This window comes from Mus caroli, unplaced genomic scaffold (genome assembly GCF_978045245.1).
Source record: "Mus caroli unplaced genomic scaffold, Mus_caroli_1 scaffold_18, whole genome shotgun sequence".
Taxonomy (NCBI): Eukaryota; Metazoa; Chordata; class Mammalia; order Rodentia; family Muridae; genus Mus; species Mus caroli.
The window spans coordinates 20274004-20300929 of NW_028227273.1; the positions used below are offsets into that span (position 1 = coordinate 20274004).

At 39.6% G+C, this 26926-nt stretch overlaps 1 protein-coding gene across 12 annotated transcripts in view; it reads right to left on the reverse strand.

Annotated features, from left to right (window-relative positions):
- The window catches only part of Birc6 (baculoviral IAP repeat containing 6), a 167167-nt gene that overhangs the window by 19751 nt on the left and 120490 nt on the right, over window positions 1-26926 (reverse strand). For all 12 annotated transcript variants that reach the window (XM_021186110.3, XM_021186109.3, XM_085833029.1 and 9 more), the window contains 7 exons: window positions 25045-25218; window positions 24424-24620; window positions 22756-23056; window positions 20828-21045; window positions 14294-14458; window positions 12813-12981; window positions 5697-5910 (listed from right to left, as the gene is read on the reverse strand). In XM_021186110.3, coding sequence (XP_021041769.1) covers window positions 5697-5910; window positions 12813-12981; window positions 14294-14458; window positions 20828-21045; window positions 22756-23056; window positions 24424-24620; window positions 25045-25218 — 1438 coding nt within the window. The remainder of the gene's footprint in view (window positions 1-5696; window positions 5911-12812; window positions 12982-14293; window positions 14459-20827; window positions 21046-22755; window positions 23057-24423; window positions 24621-25044; window positions 25219-26926) is intronic.

Genomic DNA, 26926 nt, shown 5'->3' on the forward strand with positions numbered 1-26926 from the left:
TTGTTTCCACACTCCCTTCCCTTTCTCAGCATCTCTTTCCCTTCTCTTAGTCTTATACAATTTTCTCTGCAACTAAAACATTCCCTTCCACAAAAAAGTCCCTTATGCAGGAAGGTGAAAAACAATAGTTTCAGGGAGCCCCTGAAACTGACCAGATTTTTTCCCTCTTGATTTCCAGATTTCCAGCCTCGTGAGAGAAGCTGAGTTGCAAAGACTCAGACAACCAAACTGCAAGACTCTGACGCCAGGCCAGCTAACTGGAAAAGATTTAGGACAACTGAGGCACCGAGAAAGGACAATCTTGAATACACTGAGCTGCCTGCAGGTAGTGTGTGCCAGGTTTTCTAGCTTTTAGGAGCTGTCACCCATGCTGGGGTAGGCTTTGGTGATGCAGCTGTCTTTGAGTCATTTTTGCTCCTGTAAGTAACCCTTCACCCATATTCCTGTAAGTAACCCCAATAAAACTTATACTTCAGGTATGGAGAGATGGCTCAAAGGTTAAGAGAACAGCTGCTCCTCCAAAGGACCTGGGTTTAATTCCTAGCATCCATATGGCAGCTCCCAACTGTCGGCAATTCCAATTCCAGAGGATCTGGCACTCTCACACAGGCAGAACACCAATGTGCATTAAAAAAAATTCATTAAACTCATGGTTTACCAAGTTGGACTCTGGTAATTAGCATCTATAGTTTGGTCTGCTGTGGGCTCTCTGTCTGGGGTGAGTAGAGTGTATGCTACATTTCCCCAGGGAAAGTATTGTCACATAACAGACAGGTCTCATTTCACAACTTAGACCCACTTTATAAACACTAAACACTATAATCCACATGAAGGAAATCACAAAGGTTTTGTCTTTCATAGTCTGCTATCCATCTATCTTCCTGCAAACTTCACAGCTTTCCTTTACTTTAGAGCTGAACTGAATTGCACTGTATGTATGTATGTATGTATGTATGTATGTATGTATGTATGTACGTGTACACACACACACACATTTTCATTATCCATTAATTTAGCTGGTTCAATTTTCCAGCTATTATGAATAATGCAGCAACATACCTGTATGTATGTATGTGCAAACACCTCTGTAGGAGGATAGAGAGTCCCTGAGGTCTACACTCTGGGGTAGCACAGCTGGGTCATGTGGTAGTTTTGCTTTTATCTATTTAAGAACCTCCGAATGGAGTCCCAAAATAATGTCATCACTTTCACTTTCACCAAGAGTGAATGAGGGTTTCTCTGTCTCCACATCTTCACTAGAATTTGTTGTCTTTCTTTTTCTTTTTTTTACAGATAGGGTTTCTCTATATACGCTTAGAAGTCCTGAAACTCACTCTGTAGACCAGGCTGGCCTTGAACTCAGGAGATCCACCTGCCTCTGCCTACAAGTGCTGGGATTAAAGGCCTGTGCTACCACTGCCTGGCTAGCCGCTTGTTTTCTTATTTTTTAATTTTTTTTGGTTTTTCGAGACAGGGTTTCTCTGTGTAGCCCTGGCTGTCCTGGCACTCACTTTGTAGACCAGGCTGGCCTCGAACTCAGAAATCCGCCTGCCTCTGCCTCCCGAGTGCTGGGATTAAAGGCGTGCGCCACCACGCCCGGCTGCCGCTTGTTTTCTTAAGGACACTATTTTAACAGCAGTAGGATGGCATCTCAAAAGTTGTTTGTATTTTCATGTTAGCTAAGGAAGATGAACACTTGTAAAGACATATTGGCCATTTGTGTTTTTTTCACTTTTTAGTAAACATCTTCAGAAGAGTCAAAACATAGTAATGAAAAATATGCCAGGGGACATCAGTAATTACAGATAGGAGGAAGGCTTAACTGCAAATTATGGCAATTTTTAGTATTTAAACCATCATAATTTGTTTATGACTGGGGTTAAAAGAATCTTAACCTGTGGTAGAGTTTACAAAACTACATACCAAGCCAGGCGTGGTGGCACACGCCTTTAATCCCAGCACTCAGGAGGCAGAGGCAAGCGGATTTCTGAGTTCGAGGCCAGCATAGTCTACAAAGTGAGTTCCAGGACAGCCAGAGCTATACAGAGAAACCCTGTCTCAAAAAACCAAAACTACACACCAAAAGAAAAAAGATGAAATTCATTCAACAACTGTGAACTGATTAAAATAAACAATTTTAGCACACTTTATTTACTATATGGAACCAACTGATGTTTCAGAGTTCTTTATATCTAAAAATAAACAGATCCACTTTATTAGTTCCCACTGTTTTACATGCACGAACACACTTTTATTTAAATAAACCTCTGCAGGTGGATATGAGTCTTACTCTTCCCGTTTTCTATTTGTAAAAATGAGAATGTGTGGCTAGAGAGATGGCCCAGTAGTTAAGAAAACCAGCTCTTGCAGAGGGACTGGACTTGGTTCCCAGCACCCATATGGCAGTTAAAAGCCATATACTAACTGCAGTTTCAGGGGATCTAACACCATTTTCTGACATCCTGCAGACACTATACACATGAGGCAAACACTCAAAACACATAAAAATAAAAATAAATAAATCTGTTCAAAAAATGATGAAGTTTTCTTTGAAAATATAAGTTAACACATTTCTAGAAATAAATACTTGCTGGAATGACCTTGCCAGCTGTCATCACCACTTTTAAAGGTGAGTGGTCTGTGACCCTTCAGCATATAGCCTCCCTTGACTTCCCTCTAGTTCTATCTTCCATATACATCTAAGGGCACATCAAAATCCCTAGGTTCCCTGCATATAAAATAATATATTTCAGTGTGCACATTTTTTCCAGTCTGAAATACACATACCCTGGAATCCTGTGCTTACCCAAGCCCTACTTTTCTTGAGAGGGCGGGGGGTTGTGATGCTAATCTGCTACATATTAGGTGAGCCTGTGTTCCTGAGTTGTGCCCTCAACTCCAATTCCTCTTTCCTCATGAGTTTAGGCTAGTTCTCTTGCAGTGCCCTATATGTCTAGTTCACTGTGTACAAATTTATTCTAAAGGTCTAGCTACTATTTCCTCCACTTATATATCAGCCCCTTAGGAAAGGTCCCAATTTTATTGTTAGGCAGTCACAATCTTCAATAAAATCTCTAGACTAGAGCAGAATCATCTTTCTGAGCAGGACAGATGTCACCTCTCTTACAGCAATCATTGTGATGTCCTAATGTCAGATGTCAATTAGTAAGACTTGCCTTTCTAGATTTTTAGTAATAATTATCCATGTCTTCTTTATAAAAGGTTTAGGATAAGGAACCTGCTGAACCTAAGAGCCGCCCTCATTCTCTGACTAACATTGAAGCTTAACCACTGGTGTTCAAACAGGATCTCAATTAGCTTATCCCAACCAGCTAAGAGGCAGCTCCTCAATTATTTCAGCTTTTCTTATTCCCCAACTGAAAAATAAAAATTCCAAGTATCACATACAAAATATACAACTTCACTGAAAATCATTATGTGCAGCAAGTACTTTCCGAGCAGAGATCCTCAGAATGCAGACAATTTCCTTTGTGTATATATGCTTGGTACAAAGGAAAAAACAAAACACAAATCTTGAAAAAAGAAAGGCAGGCAGTTTTTTAAGTCTTAACCCTTGACAGACTAAAGAAGAACAGACTTTACTCTTTATGTAAAATTGAAACTGAACTTTGTGTTCACTCTTGAATGGGAAGTAGGGATGGAAGCACACTTAGCCTTGACTGCCTGTTCTAGCCAGGTACCCTTGCCCACAGCAGAAACCACTGGGAGATCAAGCATCATTCGCACATCTTAACACAAACAGCCCAGTAAAGGAGCTACTAAGACCAGTCACAGCATAGATCTTTGTGGAGATAAAAATAACAGATGATGCAGGCTCTGTGAACGGTCCCTGTGGTTTCACGTGTATACTCTGTTATTATCTGAGTCTTAAACTGAAGTAGGAAGCGTTCTCTAGTTGACTCACTTTTCCAGATAATCAACTGAAAAGAAAAGCAGTTATTATGGATCTGAAATTAATGTTTCCTAATGAAATAATACATTTTACAAAAAAGTAAAAAATCCATTCGATTAATTATATAACACTTGTTGTATGAAAACTAAGAAAGCAAAATAAATTCCTAACCACCATTCACTCCAAAAAGCTTATGCGTAAATATCTTAGAATTCCTTATTATAGGTCTTTTACAGGATTCCCCAGGGTTATTACAAAATAAGCATAAACACAGTTTAAAGGAAAGATACTTTTAAATAGCATTTTGAACCCAAAGAGACTGACCTGTCTCTGACTTCTAGAGTGTTTGGAATAAAAGCACATAATATAGTGCCACCACACCTGGCTCGGATTTTTACTCTTTAGTTAGAAGCAAATACAGTTATCCTAAATATAAAATAAGGTATAGAAACGCAAGGCAGATCCCTATTTTGGTATGTACATGTTTAGACTACAGGAATAAGAGACACTAAGTACAGACCAGGGGACAAGATGCTCAATTAAAGACACTACTTCAACTGGACAATTTAATGTTTTGGTTCAATGGTGGCAACACACTATTTTAACACTGTCTTCCTAGATCCCAGTCAACGACTGGGAACACAGGGGAGAACAGAACGTACACAACTCAACATTATTTTCTCGTATACAACAGAAAGTCATCAGCAGAGGCGGCCTTTACAGCTTCCTTCCCCAGTGACAAGAGCAGCACAGACGGTCATCTTCAATAACAACAACAAACCAGAGACAGAAAGTCCCTCCGGGTTGCCCTAGGTGACTGGTTTGCTTCAAGTCACTTTTGTACTTTGGCCTCACAAGTAGCAATACACAATACAAGTAAGTAGCAATCACTCCTGATTGAACCTATAGCTGTTTGTATCTGCCCTAGCAGAGAGTCAAGCACATTGAGCTTAAACTATTCATTTGGCAACAGCTCAGTGGCATTATTTAAACTGGTAACATGTAAATTGTAGACTCTTGCATAACAACTGAGTACAAAGGAAATATAGTACTTGCATCAATATTGTAAATGTTTTAAAACCACAACCTGGCCATCTGTAAGGAAAGTTGACACCACAAAAGGGAAAGATTTTCTAGATTATAAAGTTTTTCAAAACAGAACTCCAAGTTTAATTTCCTCCAAAAGTAAATTAAAAATAATTCTGTTCCATAAGCAATTAGCTTTACTGTAACTCCCAACAAATCATGATTGATCTTCTGACTTCTAAGAAAGGTTTTGGCATAAATTATAACCATGTATCTAAATGACAAGAGTAATATATACATACATACTGGACACTAGGATTTTACCCGAATAGGTTTCTATAACCTTCACAACTGTATTGGCAAAGTAAAATCCAGCATCTTTAATATGGAATTAGAAGCAAGAGCAGTGTCATTAGACTGTGTTTATTGGCACTTAAAGGTGTCTCTGACATCATGCTGAGGGAGATGAACATTCTTTGGATAATGGCTATACTGTGGTGCACTTAGTAATACGTGTTACCTATACCTATAATATCAGTCTAGGGGATGTCTAATAAGCTTTGTGATAAAGGTGCATAGGTATAAGATACAAACAATACATTTCCTTTATGCAGATATATTGCCTGTGTGTACTAGTATGCTTGTGTGTCTGTTTAAATAGTGTGTGTCAATGAAGAAGAAAAGCTAAAAACTATCAACAGAACTATTTTTAAAATGCTTAAAAGCAAGGTGAAGAGGAACCAACACAGTGCTGTACCTTAGGCGGTTGGTGTAGGTATCAACACAGGTCTTCATTTTAGCTAATAAGGTACCAACAGAAGTCTGACATTCTGACTGTTCATCTTCCTCTTCTTCACCATTCTCTGTAGAAAGAGGCAACAACAGCGGCACCATAGATGTGCAAGAAGCAATGGCGCGAAGCAACTCTAGCAGAGCACGATAGAGTGGCACATGTCTTGCCATGTCCAGAACTACAGGAGAAAAAGGGAGAAAGCATAAGTAAGAACACATGCCATATAAACAGCATCAACAGCAATACTGTACTGACCTGATCGCTGGTGACCGGACCAGCACACATGTTTATGACACACCATTACAGGAAAATCAGAAAGATACAGAGTAGGGGGAGAGGTGTGTACTAATCACTATCTCCTTATATTATATACAAATGATAAAGTGCACACTATGGGTACAGCATGAGGACAATTGTATCATTTAAGATGAAACAATGAAGTAATCTCATAGTATGTATATAACAATCCCAAGACTACAACTTATTTAAAGTCTTTCAATAAATGAATATTCTAGTTAGCATGAAACATGCTATATTTTTAATTAATATCTACAAGCCAGATGATTTTTTTTTCTTAAAATGCAATGCAAAGTACTAAAAAATAGACTTCTATTAGTTGTTAAATTTAGTGGTCCATTCCAGATGGAATTCACTTCTTTGCCTCACGTGAGGTAACCTTTCTAACACCGATTACTGAATAGCCATCCCAAGAAGTGGTGCTAGTTGACCTGAGAACAGCAGTGATAAAAACACAATGTTCCTAACCTCACGATTCTACATGAAGACAAATTATTCACAATACTTTGAGACACTGGCAAGTATTCTAACTTTTATACAGAAAAGTCAAACACAACATAAAGCCGAGGGATTAGATGGGGAACTGTTCCATGCCTACACAGGGCATGGACATGAGAAGATGAGGTATCATCGTCTAGAATCCTAGCCTTTCTACAGCAATGACTATAGGGAAAAAGGGCTGGACCACGTCAGTCTGATGGGATGATGCTTCGTTCTGATGGATCAGGGAAGCCTGGGCTACTTGAGATGACTCAGTGGGTAAAGGTGTTTGCTGATAATACAAGCTTGATGACCTGAGTCTGATACACAAAACTGATACAAATGTGGAAGAATCTACTCCATAAAGCTATTTATTCTCTGACCTCCACACACATATTATGGTATGACTGTACACCAGGAGAGGGAGAGAGGGAGGGAGGGAGAGTAGGACAGACAGAGAGAGAGAAAAAAACACACACACACACGAACATAAATAAAATTAATGGACAGAAAGGTGTAATGGTATATACCAGCCCTGCAGATGAAGGCAGGAGGCCTGGATGTTCAAAGTCATCCTTAAGCTACATGGTGCGCTCCAGGTCAGCTAGGTTACAAGAGACACTGCTGTTGACAGGAGGGAAAGGAGCCATCATTTTATACCTCCAAGTGATGAGAAGTAAAAAAGTTTGATTGCCACTCTTTGCTTATCTGAAAATTTGTCCTCTATCCCAAATGTGTGCAATGTCCCCTTGTTTTTGAAAACAGCCTGTATTTGGAAAACAGAATTAACAGTGGATGTGGATGTGAATACTAGGGACAAAAGGCTTATGCAGAAATGGGCGTGGGAGAATGGGAAGAGAAAGGAATATATAGTGGGTTAATAAATATTAATGATGGATGAAAAAAAGCCTTATGGAAACACACTACTTTGTAAGCTAGTTTTAAAAATATACCAACAACAACAACTACAACAACAACAACGAGTTTAAAAGGGGGAGTTTGAACATAGTACCCTACATGGATGAACAATGCTTCATCCCCAGAAGACAAAAATTACTAAATGAAAACCCAGTGTCAGGTTTATAATACATCTTTACAAGTTGCTGGTTAGAGAGCCCCCCAAAAAACAAAGGCTATTTTCTTGGTTGACCATCATAGCTAGTGCTGAAGACACAACTAAATTTAGTTGTAGGTATGACACAATTAAAATCAATATGAAACTGGTCTGAAAAATGTCTCCCGGATGGATGGCTAGCTTTCAGAGTGCCAAAAGGCACTATGAAGTTTATTGGGGAGAAAAGCAGTAGTCCCTGACCTTCCAGACAAGATATGCCTATGGGTACAATAATAGAATAATGGTTTAACCAACCAGTTTTTAACTGGACTGGAGGACTGCTCCACAGGGGAAAATTTGTGGTAGGAGCTGTAAAGTTGGTCAAAATCTAGGACTGGGGGCTGAAGGGGACCTGCTACTGTTATTTTGCTAACTAAATATATTATCAAACTATCTTTAAAAGAATTTTGTTTATATCCATAGATTAGTGAGCGCCACTCTCAAATCTTGGTCCGAGTGCTGAGAATAAGGACTGTTCTAAATGGGACATCTTCATTGACTCGCCTGAGCTTCAGAGAACATCATGAAAGAGACAGAAGGAGGAATGTAAGCAGCAGAGATGGAGAAGAGATATATGAGCTATTCTCTTGAGATAATGTAGTCACACAGTTACAGTTACCTGTACAAGACAGTCACTCAACATTCCAGCACTTATGGGGGGGGGGGCTGATGAGACCTCACCCCTGCTGAAGAGATATTGGCAATTTACTGGCTGCTGGGGAGAGGAATTCATTTTTCTTTGGGTGTGTAAATTCTATTTTCTTATATTTTCTATCCAAGCTCATAACTCTACTCTTGTCAGGATAAAAGATTCCTGATAAAAGTGGAAAAAGTCTTGAAAGAAACTAACGAGTTCTCTTGGCAAATGTAATAATCGTAACAAAGAAAAGCTAAGACATCACAAAACAATGAAGAAATGTGATCACTATATACAACAGACTATCCTAGGTTGGATACCAAGACAAAAATCAGACAAGAAATAAAATGAGGATGGTATCCAGTGAGCTAACGCTAAGTTGTTCCTGTTGGTCACTGGGCATAGCAATGACCGATGTAGCATTCTTGGGAAGATGGTCGGCAATACTGAACGGCCTGCAAGAGCTCACAACTATTCTAGGAATCTAACCTTGCTGTAAAGTTAAAGACAAAACAAACCTTATTACAGGAAAATCTAGCTCTTATCACAACTTAATTCCCCGAATCTCCTACTGTACCTCATTGTCTCTGATATGCATGTGTAACAGGGTTAGAAAGGATGGTTACACATTCTGCTGTCCCAGAATGAAGGAAGCTAAGGCAGAAGGAACACGAGTGTCAGAGTGGGTGGCCTACAGAGTGAGAGCGTAGTAAAATATATTTTAAAATCTTAACAGAAGAGCAGCCTCACAAATGGATGCTGTTCATTTCAATACAGATTTTCACATCCTTTTAGTCTATACTTCCTTTGCAGTTTCCCGACCACAAACACAAATAACTTAGTATAACCTCAATTTCTCTTTTGACTTTAAAATACTTTGAAACCAGCACTAAAAGGTAAAGGTGTTCTAACACTTTAAGGGTTGTTGGCATGGCCCACTAAGTGAATACCAAGTAATATAAAATGCCATACAACTTATGAAGGAGGGGATACAACAAAGAATTGCTTTTAAAAATGTGAGTAAAGCTAGGTAAAGTTTTTAAACACTCCTGAAGGTGGCACAGTACCTCCACCTGGTGGCAAATGTGGTAAGTACAGGCTTGTTAAATGTTACCTGATGGTTAAAATGATGATTCTGACCAATAAAGATTTTTGACATTGTACAATGTGTAGGATAACATGAACACATTCTCCACACAAGACTCTTCTATTACCTAAGACATTTCTAGCATAAATAACCATTTTTTCTCTTCAATGGAATTTCTATCATTCCTTTTTATTAGGATATGTTACTATTTACTATGTTCAGTATTGTAATTCAACAAGTACATACAACATGTGGTAATAAAAACAGATGATTCAGGTAAATCTCAGTGAGTTCAGTGCCAGCCTGGGCTACAGAGCTAGTTCTAGGACAGCCAGGACAGCCAGGCAGGCAGGAATGAGCATACACACACACACACACACACACACACACACACACAGAGTCTAGAAAAAGCAAAAAACAAACAAAAAAACAAAAACAAAAACAAAACCCAAAAAACAAACAAAAAACCAACCCAAACCAAAACAAAAGAAAAAAAAAACGATAATTAGCCAGTCTTCCTATTTCAAACAAATGCATGTATGGGGGAAAGAGCATGCTTGGAGGTTAGAGAGCAGTCAGCTTCTTCTTCTACCCAGAGCTTCCACTCTGGTCTTCTTCCAGTGTGGTAGCAACTGAACCAGCTCAGTGGCTGAGTAATTAGCATTCACTATCTCCAAAAATATGTCACATATACATGTTGGGATCCTTCCAATTTTTCTGTTTAGTTTGAAATTCAAAATTTAACTGCTGCAAACTAGGCTGGCTTAGTGTTATGAAACATTGCAACTCTCCCAGACCAAATATGGGTGCCAGGCATCATCAGAGGCCAGAAGGGGTGTTGATTACTCCTGGATATGGAGCAATCAACAGCTTTGAGTAGTTGTAAGGGTGCTGGAGAGCAAACTCGGGTCTCCTGCAACCGCAAATAGTGCTTCTCCACGCAGAGCCACTCAGCACTTTGAACAAATGACGGAGAGCATGCTGGGCTTATTTTCATGTTCCTAGCTTATTCAAGTTGAAAGTGACCTCCAGTTTTCCCCATATGCGAATAAAAGGATTTTTACATCTTATGGTTGAAGCAAATGACACTTTAAAAAAATCTATTATAAATAGTGCATGCATGCATGCACGCACATGCGCGCACACACACATTTATCTTATCCTTTTACTTCCATTAGATGTGCATACACACACCCAATAGTGAAATTTCTAGATCATGTAATAATTCCTTCTAATTTTTTTTTTTTTTTTGAGACAGGGTTTCTCTGTATAGCCCTTGCTGTCTTAGAACAGACTCTGTAGACCAGGCTGGCCTCAAACTCAGAAATCTGCCTGCCTCTGCCTCACGAGTGCTAGGATTAAAGGTGTGCGCCACCACGCCTGGCTCCTTATAAAATTTTTTAAAATTTAGATTTCTTTTGTGTGTATGAATGTTTTGTACGTTTGTACATATGGGTACCACATACATCCCTGGTACCTTTGGAAGACCAAAGAAAGTGTCGGATATCCTAGAATTAAAGTTACAGGTGGCTGAGTCACTACATGGGTGCTGGGAACTGAACCTGAGTGCTTTATAAGAGCAAGAAAACTGCTTTTAACTGCAGAAGTATCTTTCCATTCCCTTCATATATAAGAAGCCTACAGAACAACTCTACATCAAATTAAGAGTCTATGCATAGCAAAAGAAACTACCAAGTAGCCAAGGGGTAGGTTACAGAAAGAAGAGACTTTGGTAAACCCTTTGAGACTTACAATACTTAAACTCAATGGCTAACATAATCCATGTAATCCAAGAAAAAAAGATCTGAACACTAGTTTCTTAACAGATAGGAAAGGGCCAGTAAGCATATCTAAAACTCAGTGTCCAACCAAACCACACTCTCAACAGAGACAACCAACTTCAGGACCGCCAGTCTCTAAGGAAATAAGCCCCAATCTCACCTCAGCGGGATCAGCGAAATATGGGGTCTTGTGTTTGGAATCTGTTGGAATGTCCAGAAGCAAACATGTTTCTACTTATATATAAAAGAAATACATTTTCCTTTCAGGTCTATAAAAAGGACCAAATTATTGGAGAGATCTAGTAGGAGAGCAATTCATTAAACAGTCTAGATAAAGAAGGTGAATTGTTCAGAATTTATGTGAACAAAACTGAATCTGCATACATCTCCATGTTTCTAAAAGCATTTACTGATCTTAAATTTCCAAAATAAAAGTTAGAATCTAAAACTAATACTACTATAGCTAACAATCGCATATATAAAAGAACATATATGCATATATTTATAATTATACATGCATGCAAACACACACACACACACAAAAGAAAAGCATATTCATTATTATACCACAAGTGAAAAGAACCGCGAGAGAGATTAGAATACCAAATTTAACAGTGGCTACCTCTAACAAGAGGATCTCAGCTCTTCTGATACAAGGCTAATACTATAAGAATATATAAAGAACTGATAAACACCAAAAAGTCAAAAGGAAAAACGAACTGAACTAAACTTGAAAACAGGAGGCCTAAATAGCCAACATAACACAATTTTCATGATTAGCCATCAAGGAAGTACAAACCAAAACTACCCTGAAATAGATTCAAAAGGCCCAAAGGCAGAAGGCTTCATGGCTACAGCACTGAAGACCTGAGCTGTAGTGGAGCTTACACGGTGAAAGAACTGAATCCTGGTCTGACTTCCACAGGTATATCTTGGCAAGCATGTCCATTTGTGTACACACACACACATTAAATAGACTTTTTTTAGAGAAGGGGAAAAAGGACAAGTGACTACTTGGGAAGAACTGAGAGCAATGTGAGAGAGACAGGGATGAGACAAGGAAGGTGTGACTAATATAAAAGCCCATTATATTCACTTATACCACATTATATTCATGTACATTACAAAATAATCCTTCATCAGTTGCACGTTGATAAGGCTGTCTATGGTAACTTTAATTTCAAAAACTTTATACCCTTATTAGGAAGTATCACAGACTTACTTTCAAGTTATAATTGTGTCTTTATTTTTTTATTTTTTTTTAAAAAGATTTATTTATTTATTATATGTAAGTACACTGTAGCTGTCCTCAGATACTCCAGAAGAGGGCATTAGATTTCGTTACAGATGGTTGTGAGCCACCATGTGGTTGCTGGGATTTGAACTCGGGACCTTTGGAAGAGCAATCGGCGCTCTTAACCACTGAGCCATCTCGCCAGCCCCGTGTCTTTATTTTTAAAGATTTATTTTATTATATGTAAGTACACTGTAGCTGTCTTCAGACACTCCAGAAGAGGGCGTCAGATCTCATTAGGGATGGTTGTGAGCCACCATGTGGTTGCTGGGATTTGAACTCAGGACCTTCAGAAGAGCAGTCAGTGCTCTTAACTGCTGAGCCAGCTCTCCAGCTCCCCGTGTCTGACTGACTTCATGCAGTCGTGTCCTGCCCGCACCCCTGACTCACCGGAGTCGTTGCGCAGGTAGGAGGACATGGCTGGGATGAGGCAGGACTGACTGAGCAGCTCCAGAAGCACCGAGGGCAGAGCACTGCTGTTCTGTGCCCGGCTCTCGGGAGACGCCTGGGCCTCCCCATTTACAGCACCACTCATGGGGTTTATGTAACTCGCAAGAACCTGCATTGCAGACAAGAAATTGGAGTTCAGCTTTATACACTTCAGTGATGTATTTCATAATTAGCACACTCAAGAACATCTGGTTTGTCTTAACCAATGTTGACACTCTTATGTTTAAATACAAGACTTTGAAAATTTTTTCTCATATAATATATTCTGATTGTGTACTTTTCATTTTGGAGATAGCTTTTCCATATAAGGCCCTGACAAACCTCAAGGTTGGGTTTTTCAACTAAGAGGGTGGCCCTGGATTTTTAATCCCTCAACTTTGTGTGCTGGGATTATAGGCCTGAGATATCAAACAGGGCTAAAAAAGGACATTTTCAGAAGCGACGGGACTGTTTGCTGAGGGTTACTTACACAGGACAATAGCTCTCTATGTAACTGAAAGAGGAGCGCCCTGAGGACAGAGCAGCACGAGTGCAGTAAGCAGTGACTAACAGAGCAGTGACTAGACAGTGACTGACAGACACCAGAGCATTACCACCGTCACCTTTGGATTTCCCTTTCTGAGGAACTCAGGTGGCTCCTGTGGCCTCCACTTTGCTATGTGGTTCACCATGACCTTGAGATTCAGATGCTCGAAGTTTCAATTTTATGCAGTACCAAGGTCTGAATCAAGAGTTCCCATGAATGCTAGGCACACACGCTACTATGTTGCATTCCAAGTCCTCACTGCACTGATTCAGTCTGAGAGTGCTGGGATCTCAGAATTCATACATGCCATCTTAAAACTGCAAAATAACACTTCAAAATGACGGCAATTTCATTTGTTTCTATGATATAAAGATGTCTCCTCCTATTTTCAACTTGCTTGATTCTGGAATCACTATAGAACAATTTGAACTGAGAGTGAGCTACAAGTACAGTTTAGTGGTGAGAAGTCCCAGTGCAGAATGGAGTATGAATACTGGGTTGTAAGCATAGGTCAGAGGCTTTACATTAAAACAAAGGGGTAACTAGCAGATGTTATGTTTCTAGATAACATCTTGAAATCAAAGGATAATTGTATCCCCTGACTTTCCTCTGAGGTGAAAAGCTAATTGAGGGGAATATATTTAGAATTACAAGCATAAAAGATCATTCTTTGAACCATGGCTTTTATACTGTATTTGGAGAAGAAAGCACAAGCAAGTCTAAGAGTGCTGGAGCACATCTGTCATGATTGCACTTGAAGGTGAAGAAGGTCAAGTGTTCAGAGTTCAAGGGCAGTCTAGAAAATATGAAACATCTCAGCAAAAAGAAAAAGAGACAAAATACTTAATGAACTGAGTAATCATCAGTACTGATAACAACAGACTCACAAGCGTACCTGCAAAAGGCAGGTCACATGCTCCTCTTCTAGCCTCTGTTTAGTTAAGGCTTGCTCCACGTCCCATCCTGACGCCGTGGAACCTGTGCCAAAGCCAGTCCCTTTGGCCCAGTACAGCTGCTGTTCTTCTGTTGATGTGGGGTTATGGGAATTTGACACCTGTGGCTTTTAAGAAGAGGAAAATTAATAGTATTTGGTATTATTTGTCTTTTTAAAAAATTGTCATTAGGACTATCCAAAAGATTAACAATATAAAAATCAATTTGGCCAGTCATCAAAAAGTTGAAAGCTAATTACTGTGACACTCCTAGGCATACATCCAACACAATGAAAACTGGTGCTAAAATAAACATTTGTATACCTGTGTACACAGCAGTGCTATACACCACAATCCAAGGACAAAAAGATCCCAAATGCCTGCCAGTGAATGAATACATTGAACTAATCAGGGGAACACTATCCAGCTGCAAGAAGGTAGACTAATGCATGTTGTATAAAGAAAATTTGGAAATATTAAATGCTTAAATCAAAGAACACCAGACACACAGAGACAAACAGACAGACAGACATACACACACACACACACACATATGGGTGGGGAAGGGAGGGAAGGAGTAAAAAAGTAGGGAGAGGAGGAAGGCAGAAGAGGAGGCAGAGGGAGAGAATGAAAGTGAAAACTACTTAAGGCTCAAAGAATCAACTCAAAACCAAATAGAAAACAGAAACACAGAAAGGTTTAGGCCAGACAATTTTAGGGCTCCAGTAAAAAACTATCTCAGGAGACTTCATCAAAACACTAAAATGGAATTCTCAATCAAAAGAGAAAGACAACTTCTATTTTTAGAAGGAGCATATCAGAATGGCTAAGATCAAGAACTCAAAGGACAGCACATGCTGGTGAAGCAAGGGGAACACTCCTCACTGCTCAGATTAGGAATAGTTCTACCTCAAGACCCAGTATACCACTCCTGGGCATATACCCAAAAGGTTTATAATAAGTAATAGGCAGAAACTGGAAATAATCTAAATGTCTCTCCACTGAAGAATGGATACAGAAAATGTGGTTTATCTACACAATAGTAGAATACTCAGTCATTAAAAACCAAAGGCATCACTTGGGAGGCAGAGGCAGGCGGATTTCTGAGTTGAAGGCCACCCTGGTCTACAGAGTGAGTTCCAGGACAGCCAGGGCTACACAGAGAAACCCTGTCTCGAAAAACCAAACCAAACCAACCAAACAAACAAACAAAAACAAGGACATTATGAGTTTCAGAGGCAAATGGAAGGAACTAGAAAATATCCAGAGTGAAGTAGCCAAGACCCCAAAGGACATGCATGGTATGTCCTCACTTTTAAGTGGATATTAACCATAAAGTACAGGATAACCATGCCATAATCAACAACCCAAACAAGGATGGCCCAAGGGAGGATGGCTGAGTCTTTCTCGGAAGAAACAAAATAGACATCCGAGTCGATGGAAAGAGGGGATGGAGAGGGTCAGGGGGGATCACATGTAGGAAGAACAGGGTAGAGGAAAGGGAAGTAGACAGTGAGAGGGCAATCTTTAGGATGTGCCAGAGACCTGAGATGGGAAGAGGTCCATAGGGTCTATAGAGGTAAATCTAGCTGAGACTCCTAATAGTGGGGCATATGGATCCTGAAGTGGCCACTTCCTGTGGTCAGGTAGGATTCGAAGTGGAGGGATAAGGACAACAACCAACCACATAGCCTTTGACCTAAAATGTACCCTGCCTACAAGATGTGCAGGGATAGAGATAGAGCAGAATCTGAGGGAACGGCCAACCAATGACTGCCCCAAATTGAGACCCATCCCATGGGTGAGAACCAATCCCTGACACTATTAATGATACTCCATTAAGCTTGCAGACAGGAACCTAGCATAACTGACCTCTGTCCCAGCAGCCAAAGGAAAGAGGTGCAGAGACTCATAAACAAACATAAGATAGAGCTCGGGAGTCTTACAGAAAAGTTGGGAGCAGGACTGAGACCCAAAGTGGATAGGGACTCCATAGGAAGACTGACAAAGTCAACTAACCTGGACCTTGGGGCCTCCCAGAGACTGAATCACCCACCAAAGACAAAGCACAGGCGGGACCTAGGACCCCTGCAATTATGTAGTAGATCAGCATGTGGGTCCCCAACAACTAGACCAGAGGCTGTCCCTGGACCTACTGCCTGGCTGCCTGTGGATCCTGCGCCCCTACATGGACAGCGTTGTCTGTCCTCAGTGGAAGAGGATGTACCTAGACCTGTAGCGACTTGATGTGCTGCAAGGAAGAGGGTATTAGGAAGAGGTGAAACCCAGAGGCAGAGGGTGGGAGGTGGGGCTTCCCCTTCTCAAAAGAAAAGGGGAAGGTAGAATGGGAGGAGAACTTACATGAGGGAATACTGGAAGGAGACAAAGGGCTGATACTGAGTAATGAAGTGAATAAATAAATTTTAAAAAACGAAAATGGCATTCTTAGTCAAAAGAGGCACACTACTTCTATTTCTAGAGGTCACATATCTCAATTTTTTATTGTTGTTCAAAATGTGACTGGACCAGGTAATAACAAGGGTAGCTAACTGAAAAAAAAAAAAAAAAGGAAATCCCATGTGTGTTTACTTCTCTACATAACTTCTAGTTTGTAATGTGTGTATTTATTTATGTAAACATATAGATGTGCGACTACAGTGTAACACTGATAGAGACCAAGAACAGGTGATATTGGTGATAAGGAAGAATAGAAAACAGGAAAGAGATACAGAGGTCAGAAGGAAGATACAAAGTTAATGCTTGTTCTAGTTTTATTCCTGTCAGGGAGGTTTTTCTTTTTTCCTTTTTTTAAAGTGGGTAAGTACATAAATATTAATTGAGGGTACAAGTTTAAAACACTAAACAAAGCTCTTGGGCTTCAGAATGGTGATTCTAATAGAACAGAGGTTCACTGAGATGTACAGAGTTCGGACTGGGGTAGTATTTGTCTGAATTAATCTAGTTGTGTAATTTTTTATTTGTGAGTTCATTACAATAAACTGATTTTTATATTTTAAAAAAAATCTGAATAAAGAAAGAATGAGACAGCTCAGTGGCTAAAGACACTTGTTGACAAGCCTGACTACCAGAGTTTGACCTCAAGCTGTTACCTGCCCTAAACACACAGACACACACATACATAATTTTTTAAATTAAACGATACAAAAACAAATACCTCAAGTATTATGAAAATTGGATAAAACAAAAAAAAATAATTTAGAAATATAACCTTAACCATAAAGGTTAATTCTTTATTTATGTGGGAAGTAAAATCTTTGTTTAAATTAAACAGAGCATGCACCCTGAAAGCATTTACAACTATGTATAGTTTTTGTTGCTTTCACTGGAAGTATGTTCTAAGAGAAAATATTAGGTAGAAATAGTTTCTATAAATTGTTAGCTATATCACTGTAGGTATATAACTAAGACATTCACTTCTTATAAGATAGGCAATTAAACAGGCTATTAATACTTCATTGCTAGAGCAAGGTATGATGGGACAGGTAGAGCAGGCAGATCTCTGTGAGTTTGAAGCCAGCCTGGTCTACCTGTACCATCATCATACCTAGTAAATTCCAGGCCAGCCAAAGTAATATAGTGAGACCTTGTCTTAAAAACAAAAAATCTCCTTGCTATATAAATAAATACTAGAATAATCACTAGATACTTAATATTTAAGAAGCAAAATAGAGAGATGGCTCAGTAGTTAGAAGACGGCACTATTCCTACCGAAGACTCAGGTTCAAACCCTACCACACACATGGGGGCTCCATCCACAACAACAGCTCCAGACTCAGGTTCAAACCCCACCACACACATGGGGGCTCCATCCACAACAACAGCTCCAGGGCATCCAGTGTTGTCCTCTAAACTTCATGGGCGCCAGGTATACAAATGGCACACAAACACATTCATGTAGGATAAACACACACACACACACACACTCTAGATGTCCAAGCATGAACTGTAACACATGCCTGCAGGCCTAGCACTTGGGAGACTCCAGCTGGAATATTACTTGAACCTAGGAGGTGTGGACGGGGATGGACAAAGAGTAAGAACCCATCACATAAACCAAAATAAATAAATCCTTAATGTGAATAGGCAAAAAACCCCCACAAAACCAAGAAATTAGACAAACAACAATGTAAACACTAACCATACAAATCAAGAATGAGATCATAAGCTGGACATGGTAGCACATTCTTTTACACTCAGCAGTGCAGTTCTATCTACAAGTTTGAGGCCAACCTGGTCCTCAGAGCAAGTTCTAGGACAGCCATACACAGAGAAACCCTTGAATGAATGAATGGATGGATGCATGCAAGAGGGGAGGAGGGAGGAAGGGAGGGAGGAGGAGATTACAGAAAAGATACCAACTTCAAGCTGAATTCCACTGCAGCTAAACCTGATCTACAAGTTTGAGGCCAACTTGGTCCACATAGCAAGTTCTAACTTGAGTTTCCACTCTAAAACTGTTTCTTTGGGATTTCCTATAGTCTTGTTTTAATTTTTGCATTTACTCACTCACTCTTTTATTCCCTTGGTTTTGGTAATAAACATGGATGCACACAGCACAGCACACTGGCAGAGGTCAGACGATAGATAACTTTTAGGGAGAGCTTTCTCTCCTTCTGCTATGTGAGCCCTGGGGACCACACTCACACCAGATGGAGAGCTACTCCTCTCCTAGCCATCTTATCAGGTCATTCCCTTTGCTGGGTTCTTGTTTGTTCTTGATTTTTTACAATTTGCTTATGGGTTGTTGTTTTTTTTTGATTTGGTCAGTGTAGCCAAGGCTGGCCATGAGCACACAATAGCCTTCTGCCTTACCCTCCCAACCTCTGAATCGCATGCATAACCCCCAGGCTAGCCTCCTAAGGTTTAAAAACAAAATACATCTTAACTGGGAGGGAACACAGATAAGTGTGATTTTACAGTAGGATTGAAAGACTAAGTTAGCAAATGATGTACATTTGTAAAACCTGAGAATTTTGAATAACTTTATTTAAGGTGATAAAAATGCTACTGTGATCTGATTATATCGCATGGCATTTATGGATTGAAACATTACACTGTATCCCATAATACAAACACTTCTGCACAAGGACATCCAAGTGAACATGAGACATTCTCAATTGCTCTCCATCTTATTTTAGAGACAAGATCTCTCACTGAGCCTGGGACTTAATTTGGCTAGAATGCCTGGTTTTCTGAGCACTGGGATAAAAGGAGAATGCCAACTCATCCAGCTTTTTCTGTTTTTTGGTTTTGGTTTTTTTTTTGTTTTTTTTTGTTTGTTTTTCTGAGACAGGGTTTCTCTGTGTAGCCCTGGCTGTCCTGGAACTCACTTTGCAGACCAGGTTGGCCTGGAACTCAGAAATCCGCCTGCCTCTGCCTCCAGAGTGCTGGGATTAAAGGCGTGCGCCACCACACCCAGCGAACATGCAGATTTCTTAAAACCAAGGAGGGCAAGTGCTAGGATGCATGCGCCACCACGCCCAGCTCGTCCAGCTTTTTAACTTGGGTTCTGAAGATGCAAACTTGGGTTTTTTAAGCTCACAAAAGACTTTACTGGTAGGCATCTCTCAACACTGGAAACAGTATTTGTATACAAATCTCATATATTTCAAATCTTTATATACACACAACCAAATGGACTTTAAATAAGGACTATTTCCCCCTTTGCCAGCTTGTGTGTGCATGTGCGTGTGTGTTTTGGGGGTGGGGTGAAGGGTGAGGGTGTCTTACTATATTATATAACAAACATTCAATAATATGATTCTCGAAAGTGAGGAGAGGACGTCAACATATCCTAACAAGTGGGGAGGTTCTAACTATCCATTTCTTGTTTTCTCCTATTTAAAATCTATTTGTTTCTGTTTTCCATGTGAGCATTTTGCCTCCATTTATGAGTTTCATGGCTATGCTGAATGGCTCCAGAGGTCTGAAGAGGAAATAGAGTTATGGATAACCATGAACCACTCACTCTGTGGGAGCTGGGGATGGAACCTGTGTCCTTTGCAGGAGCAACAAGTGCTTTTTACCACGAAGCCATCTGTGTAGCCCCACTGTGTGTTTCTTAAACTGATGAGTAAATCTGATTTTTTTTCTTAGGAGGGTAGCAGAGAAAACAAGTGATAGTTTCTCTTTCAGATATCCCATAGTAATTATAAAATCTACATTCTGAGATTTGGAGTTTATACTCTCACTTTATATTCTCTCAATGAAGTTTAGATTTTTCATAACATAAAGCCGTGGTTCTCACCCTCTAGGTCCCTTTGAGGGTTTAAGAAGCCTTACTTTCTCAGGGATCATCTAAGACCACAGGTAGGAAAACACAGATATTTACATTACAATTTATAACAGTAGCAAAATAACAAGAAGTAGCAGTGACAATGACTTTCTGGCTGGGGTTGTGACAACATGAGGAACTATATTAAAGGGTCCCAGCATTAGGAAGGCTGAGAAGCAGTGAGAATCAGAATGAAATCTACCTCAGTTTGGCTAAGGCTAGAGTTTGGAACTCGTGGTGCGTGATGACTCAGAGCTGAGAGACAGACAAGAATTAGGTGCAAAGCTCCAATCTCCAGTGCCATCCGCCGCAGAAGCACACCATCATCAGTTGTCAAGGGAGTAGCACTAAACAAGCTGCGAAGAACGTGGAAAGGAAGGGTTGGAAGCACATTGGCTGATGGAGACTGCAGAATGTGACCTTTGAAAGAGAAGAGGAACAAAATTAAAGACACTTGAAAATAATAAGCACTTACACATAGGGTCACAAGTAATAACAACAAAGCAAGGTTTTATCATTAAACTTATTAAAAAGCAGGCTGACTGTGAGACTGAGGCTGCTTGTCTCTGACTCCTCTGAGTGAGGAGTCACTCCTGGGATGAAAAGTGTGCCAAGGAAGAAGAAATTTCCTACAACCATCACTCAGAACGTACCTGGTGTCCTTTCAAATGGTTTTCCTATGAACAATAACAAGTAAAACTATTTTCTTTTGTACAATAGTTTTGTGTTACTTTAATCAGAAAATGATAAACACAAGCAATAAAGCACTATATGAGCAGAATGAGTGCTGAAAAAATGAAATTATGCATTACAGCAACCATTCCTTGCACTTCTGTGCGCAATCTAAGTCCACTCTTCCCCTTTGCTGCTTATGATCGATCGATCGGCAGTAAAATGTTATTGAGTGAACAATTAAGAGGGATCCAAATGAAAGTGAACTTTCCTAACTACCTCAACTGCGATCAGTCAATCTCTTATTGCATTAAGTAACAGTATGAAGTAAGAACAATCATCATATTATATATAATAAACTTTATATTTATTATATATACTATATATACTATAATATAATGTAATAAGCTTAGCTCTCTTCTCTTTGTTCAAAATAATGCTGCAGAGTTATGCTTTTTGCTTTTCTCCATTTCCTTGTTTTGTTTCTATAGTCCAGGAGATTGGACTTTGGCCTTGTTACAAACACTAATCCAAGTTTAGTGTTTCAAACACTTCAACAGATTTTCTTTCCTTTTTTTTTTTAAATGTACTTATTTATTGTATATAAGTACACTGTAGCTGTCTTCAGACACCAGGAGAGCATCAGATCTCATTACAGATGGTTGTGAGCCACCATGTGGTTGCTGGGAATTGAACTCAGGACCTCTAGAAGAACAGTCAGTGCTCCAGATTAATTTTCTTTTGGGAGGTGGATTTTTTTTAATGGCCCCATTTCTCATAATAGTTTAATCAATATTTGGTATTCATAATCCTATAACAACTTCTCTTTCATTGCTTCTCCTCACAGACTCTCATGCATCCAGGCTGTCACTAAACTCAGTACATCGTCAATGGCAGTTTGGAAACCTGATCCTTCTGCTACTGAGCTCTTGAGCGCTGGCTGGGAATGTGAACATCAGCCCATCACAGCTGTTTAGAAGTGCCTTTCATACAGATTTGAATGTGCTAGCTCCTCCCCGCCCAAATTCTCAAACAATGCTCACAACTCTTTTGTTCCGAAATACTCTCCCTAAATTAAATTTTGCCTATCCACCACCCAAAACTGCTATCCAGTTTCACACGTACACAACTGTAAGAAAGTGCTCACACCTCCGAGGCCCCAGAATACTCAGTGCAGTCCTCCTCTAAGCTGCCAGTCAGTATGTTCTCATCCTATTACTACAGCAACGAGTCCTACTTCCTGACCACACGATTCCAATGTCACTTGCAATTTATAAACTTAGTATGACATTTCTTAGGATAACCATATTTAATACTGAAAAACTCAATAAAAATTACAAACCATGTAAATAGCTTTCCTATAAAACAAACAGTTAAGAAGAGAAAATACTTTAGACAAATGTATCCACCCTGTTTGTGTAGTGTTGATAAATGTAAGCAGTAACTGGAAACACTTACTGCCTTCTCCATCATCTGTAACTCCCAACACCAATCGAAGAAGGCACTGGGCATGCTTCCTCTCTTTCAGGAGCACTTCAGCATAGCCCGGAAGACGAAGAAATAATCCAAAAGCAGCCAAAGAATGGGCAGGTATGGGAGAAGTGGCTTGCACCGCTGACTTAACAGGTGGAGGCTCAGCTGCAATAGTTTCTGGAGCTTCATAAACCAGTTCACCTGATTGTTCTATGGTCACCCATTCAAACTGATCACTATCCTTTGGCTTTTCCTGAGTGGTGGAAGCGATCACTGGAGCACTCACCTAAAGAAAAAGAGACAAGTTTACCTATTATCTTAGTTCAATACTGGGCTTAGGATGAACTCTTTGTGTTTTAAAAACATAGTAACAAATACCAAGAAGAGTATGGCATCACAAGTATGGTAGTACCTACCAAGTGCATCCATGTCAGACAGCATCTTCCTATCCATAGTAGTGAAATAACTACAGACGAACTTCAAAACAGACAAACAACTTGTAGTTCACTAACCTAATTGACTCATTTTTCTTTTATGAACTGTAATATAAATATAGCCAGGACTATATGATCTGTAACTTCCAGATTTTATAAGAAACCATAGGCTGAGGACCACTGGTGTAGACTGTATTCCAAACCATGCACAATGTGATGGTTTGTATATCCTTGGACCAGGGAGTGGCACCATCTGAAGATGTGGCCTTGTTGGAATAGGTATGACCTGGTTGGAGTAGGTGTGTCACTGTGGGTGTGGGCATAAGATCCTCACCCTAGTTGCCTGGAAGTCAGTCTTCCACTAGCAGCCTTTGGATGAAGACATAGAACTCTCAGCTCCTGCTGTGCATGCCTGCCTGGATACTGCCATGCTCCCACCTTGATGATAATGGACTGAACCTCTGAACCTGTAAGCCAGCCCCAATTAAATGTCGTTTTTTATAAGACTTGCCTTGGCCATGGTGTCTGTTCACAGCAGTAAATCCCTAACTAAGACACAAATGAAAAATATAGTGGGTTTTCTTTTTTCTTTTTCCTTTTTTTTGTTTTTTGTTTTTGAAAAAAGGTATTGCTATCTGTAGCCCCCCAAAATGAACTCAAGCTGGCATTCTGTCCATAGCTCTTCAAGTGCTAAAATTACAGGTATATGCCAGGATACCCACCAGATTTTTCCATTTGTCGGTAAAATATTCCAGAGACAACTGGAAAAACTGTGCATTAACATGAAAGAACATGAAAAGTACACAAACATCAAACGACAGGAACAAGATAAAACTGATGTGAGCTAAAATAATGATTTAAAACTATCTACATTGGAAATGGTATCAAAAAGAGCAGAAGTTAAATAAGGCATAAATATGAATGATTCACTATTATTTTATTCTCTCATTTACAGTAATAATCACAATCAAAACCACATCCAAGCTACATACAGAAAAGAGAATGTTAGTGTGATGATCATAACAACATCAAGGGAAAGTCATAAGAAACGAGGTTCCATATTCCCAGCTGATCCTCATATATTCTATAGAAGCCAATCTGTGACTTATCCATTGATCAAAAATTATAAGGCCAAGAATATTCCTAAAAGGTTATTGCAAGTAACTTGAAAAGAAAACCTCACTATACCATGTGCACCGTGGTAGGAGGCTTAGCTTACCTGCTGAATCACTTCTGGATAGAGCATGGGCAGTCTCTCTGCAATAAGAGCCAATCCACCCATTCCTGCAAAAACTTGTAATGGTGACTGAATGGGACAGGTTTCCAGCAAAGATTCATCCAATACTCCATCCATGCACTCATCACTCGGGGTAAGAGCCTCATCCTCTGGACAGCTGCCAACTAAGTCTCCATGATCTATATATATAATACACAAAAACTCAGTATGTAAGAAACAACCTGTGTGTGTGTGTGTGTGTGTGTGTATATATATATATATATATATATATATATATATATATATATATAATATGCTTTCATTTATAAAAAACATACACTGTACAAAAAGAAAGAGCAAGAGTGGCAAGATGCTCAGCAGCTGTGTAACTTAACGGAGTACTCGCTGTGTAATTCACGGGGATGGGCTGGCTGGGGAGTGTTATGGCTGGTCCTGTCTCCATCTCCCAGCACTGGGATTAAAAGCAGGAGCCATCACACTCAGCTTTGTAATTTGAAGGCTGGAGCTCAAACTTGATGTTTATGCTTGCACATCTAGTACTTTACTGACTGAGACCTCTTGTCCCCATGAATTGCAAAATTTAAAGGAGTCTCATCTACATACCTTTTTCAGGGTGCAGTCTTTTGAAAGAATCTGTTTTTGACAAACTTGGATCTGTAATGACTTTTGATCCCAATTTTACAGTAAGATCTATTGAACGGTAACCTTGAGGAAGTTTTCGGTCATAGAGGAGAGTTAAAAGCTGGGCAAGTGTCATTTCTGCTGGTAGTGGCTGACCTACAAAAATTACATGAGTTAAAATCAAATCTAAGAGGGAGACATTTTTACTTGGTTTGACATTGTTAACCATTATTTTTATTAATCAGGGGCAAAAGTCTGGTAAATACACCTATTTCAAAACAGTTTAAAATTACCCAATGGTAAGTCTACAAAAGTCAAACTGTTTCCAACATACCTACAGATTAATACCCAGAAAAATATCTACAGAATACCAAGGTCAAATGACGGAGAAGATATTCTACGAGCTAACATTTGCAAATATTTTCATATGGGCTTAGGCAACAAATATTTTAAGCAATGGGGCTCACATGACTGCAATTACTACCTCTACCTAAGAATAATACATTAGAGCCGGTAATACATTAGAGCCGGGCGTGGTGGCGCACGCCTTTAATCCCAGCACTCGGGAGGCAGAGGCAGGCGGATTTCTGAGTTCCAGGCCAGCCTGGTCTACAAAGTGAGTTCCAGGACAGCCAGGGCTACACAGAGAAACCCTGTCTCAAAAAACCAAAAAAAAAAAAAAAAAAAAAAAAAAAGAATAATACATTAAACATGGGCAAACATATAGTAAAACTTTATTTACAACCCAGACACTATTGCATATGCCAGAAAGATTTTGCTGAAGGGACCCTGTTATAGCTGTCTCTTATGAGGCTATGGCAGTGCCTGGCAAATACAGAAGTGGATGCTCACAGTCATCTATAAGATGGAACACAGGGCCCCCAATGGAGAAGCTAGAGAAAGCACCAAAGGAGTTGAAGGGGTCTGCAACCCTATAGGTGGAACAACAATATGAACTAACCATTGCCCCCAGAGCTCATATCTCTAGCTGCATATGTATCAGAAGATGGTCTAGTCGGCCATCACTGGGAAGAGAGGCCCTAGGTCTTGCAAACTTTATATGCCCCAGTACAGGGGAATGCCAGGGCCAAGAAGTATGAGTGGGTGGATAGGGGAGCAGGGTGGAGGGAGGGTATAGGGAACTTTGGGGATAGCATTTGAAAGGTATATAAAGAAAATATCTAATAAAAAAAAAACCTCAACTTTTACACTACTTCAGTAAACTTACTATTTTGAGTCTTAAAATGACAAGGAAATAGTAATAAGTGTCTATTATTAGTTAGTGTAGATAAGTAAGTGGTAGATTCAGGACACAGATTGGAATCAAAGTCAGAATGTTTCTCAGTCTGTTCTTTATAATGTTCCATAGATTCTCTATTAATATGAAAGAGATTTAGAGTGTGTGATACAGAAAAGAACTACCAGAGAGATGGTGATGGCAGTCACACACTGTGAATGTACTTAGTGTCAACAAATAGTAATTTTAAAGTAATTATAATGGAAAATTGTGTTAATTTTATAGAAACAATTGATGTAAAACACAGTATAATATAAATAGTTCGCTCAAAGTCATTTGATCTCTTAATTGTTTTCCACGAGGACTACTATTTTTAAGGTCCTGGCTTTATATATATGTGTGTGTGTGTGTGTGTGTGTGTGTGTGTGTGTGTGTGTGTGTGTGTGTGTACACACACACAAACACAAATAAAATATAAATATATTTTAAACTATTTTTGTCAAATGGCTCATTTGTAATTAAGTCAAAGTAATGTATGCATACTGGGCTGGGGATATAACTCAGTTGGCAGAGGGCTCCCTTAGCATAAACAGACCTCTGAGTTCAATCTCCAGCTGGTTACTGCAC